The following is a 1,959-nucleotide window of genomic DNA, read 5'->3' as shown; positions in this document are numbered from 1 at the left end:
AGTGACGACAAGGGAGGTATCGCAAGGAACCTGAGGATGAAGGATTTCCTTCGGTCCTCCAGTCTTTTCAAGTACTCTGCTTTCCGAACTGAGACGCTCCTGTCCTCCTGGTGTGCTCCTTAGCAGAGAGAAGAGAAAGGACAGAAAGAGCCAAGGGGAGGAGGAGGAGGAGGAGGAGGAGACAAGGAGACGTTCAGGAGGAGGAGGAGGAGGAAGAGGAGGAGGATGTAGAGCGAGTACCTCCTGCTCCCTTCCGTTAAGCTCGGAGCGGCGGCGAGTAGCTTGAAGGTCGGAGAAGGAGCGCTGGTATTGGAGGATGGCAGAGGCGAGATGCCAGAGGGAGAAGTCTAGAGGACAAGAATCAGGAAGGAATAACGAAAAGAGCAGGAAGGGGGGAAGAAGGGGAGGGGGGAGGATGGATGGGAGGATGGATGATCATGGAAACGGGTGGAGGCTAAAGATTATGGAAGGATACAAGGAGATTGAGAGAGAAATGAAGAAGAAAAGGGGGAGCAGATCAGAAGGACAAGGAGGTAGGAGGGAGAAGGGAGAAGGAGGGAGGGAGGAGGGAGGGAGGAGGGAGGAGGGAGGGAGGGAGGAGGGAGGGAGGAGGGAGGAGGGAGGAGGGAGAAAGGGAGGAAGGAGGAGGGAGGAGGGAGGAGGACATGAGGGGAGAGGGAGAATGGAGGAGGAGACCTGGCCACAAGACCGGTTGGAACTGAACGCAGGCACAGGCGGATTGCCAGAGCAGAAAGTCGCTGAGCCTCGTCTCTCCTGAGGTTCTGACCAGCAGATCGACCTGGGAAATCATACCAAGTCAGCAGGGGAGCGGGAGGGAGAGGGAGAGGGAGAGGGAGAGGGAGAGGGAGAGAGCAGGAGCAGGAGCAGGAGCAGGAGCAGGAGCAGGAGCAGGAGCAGGAGCAGGAGCAGGAGCAGGAGCAGGAGCAGGAGGGGATTGCAGAAAGAGCAGGAGCAGCAAGAGGAGAAGCAAGGGCATGAGGACCTGTGAGACAGGGCGGGTGTAGAGAGATTCAGAGAACAACTCGTCCGTGACGTCATCAGGTTTCAACGTCCCATCCTCAACAGCCTCTGCCATGTTGGCAACTGCCCGCAGCATCTCCTGCCATGGCAGCAGGTTGGAACTCCTCCGAACCACGATGAACACCACCACCCCTAAACCTCCACAGCCACTACCAAAGCATCCCTCCTGTTTCCTCGTCCTCGTCCTCGACCTCGTCCTCGTCCTCGTCCTCGTCCTCCACAGCCACCCGAACTGGTTCTTCCATGTTTTCTTCTTCCTCCTTCTCCTACACAGCCACTAGCGCTGCATCCCTCTTCCACCCTCATCTTCCTACCCCCATCCTCCTCCTCCTCCTCTTCCTCCTTGTGTACCTCACGGGACGTGTAGGCGATGCAGATGTTGAGAACAGCCTGCTCGTGATGTTCGCTGACCTTCATCGCCCGACAGGCTGCCGCCTTCACGTGCTGAGGGAGGACGTCCAGGTCCCCAAGGATCTGAGAGTCTGCTGAGCTAGGAGCTTGCACAACGTCGCAGACTTACCTGCACTTTGATCCCGTGCCGGTCCAGGAAGCCTCTCTCCTCCGCTAGCTCGTTCAGCTTCTCCTCCGCTAACTTCATGATAGTCTCCACCTTAACACATGTTCATGTCACCACGAACCCACTCTCTTCTCTCTTCTGCCCTCTCTTCCCCCCCCCCCATGAACGGTGGCTCCTCAAACATGACATGACTCTTGTCTGCTAAAATTAATGCCAATTCTCTGAATACACCGAAAGAGTGCTTCTTGTCCACGGATGAGAGGTGCATATCGCCCGCTTACGACGATGTGCGCGACACTACCGAATCCGAAGCGGGGGGAGGTTGTAGCGGCACATATGATTACCACGAGTTGAGTGAAGAATGATGGACATGCGGACTGACGTGAGAGCAGTTGATCAGA

General features: G+C 56.7%; 1 protein-coding gene across 1 annotated transcript in view; it reads right to left on the bottom strand.

The window, feature by feature from the left end:
• Positions 1 to 282: 282 nt before the first annotated feature.
• Positions 283 to 1,959, bottom strand: part of GUITHDRAFT_76514 (dehydrodolichyl diphosphate synthase) — a gene marked incomplete at both ends in the record, with an annotated part of 2,272 nt that continues 595 nt past the window's right edge. Inside the window, 5 exons of the mRNA XM_005826146.1 lie at positions 283 to 347; positions 697 to 799; positions 1,004 to 1,104; positions 1,398 to 1,515; positions 1,562 to 1,651. Of these exons, the coding sequence (XP_005826203.1) occupies positions 283 to 347; positions 697 to 799; positions 1,004 to 1,104; positions 1,398 to 1,515; positions 1,562 to 1,651 (477 nt within the window). The remainder of the gene's footprint in view (positions 348 to 696; positions 800 to 1,003; positions 1,105 to 1,397; positions 1,516 to 1,561; positions 1,652 to 1,959) is intronic.

The sequence above is a fragment of the Guillardia theta genome, assembly GCF_000315625.1.
Source record: "Guillardia theta CCMP2712 unplaced genomic scaffold GUITHscaffold_77, whole genome shotgun sequence".
Taxonomy (NCBI): Eukaryota; class Cryptophyceae; order Pyrenomonadales; family Geminigeraceae; genus Guillardia; species Guillardia theta.
Note: the sequence above shows the minus strand (reverse complement) of the source record. Positions and strands in the feature narration are given on the sequence as shown.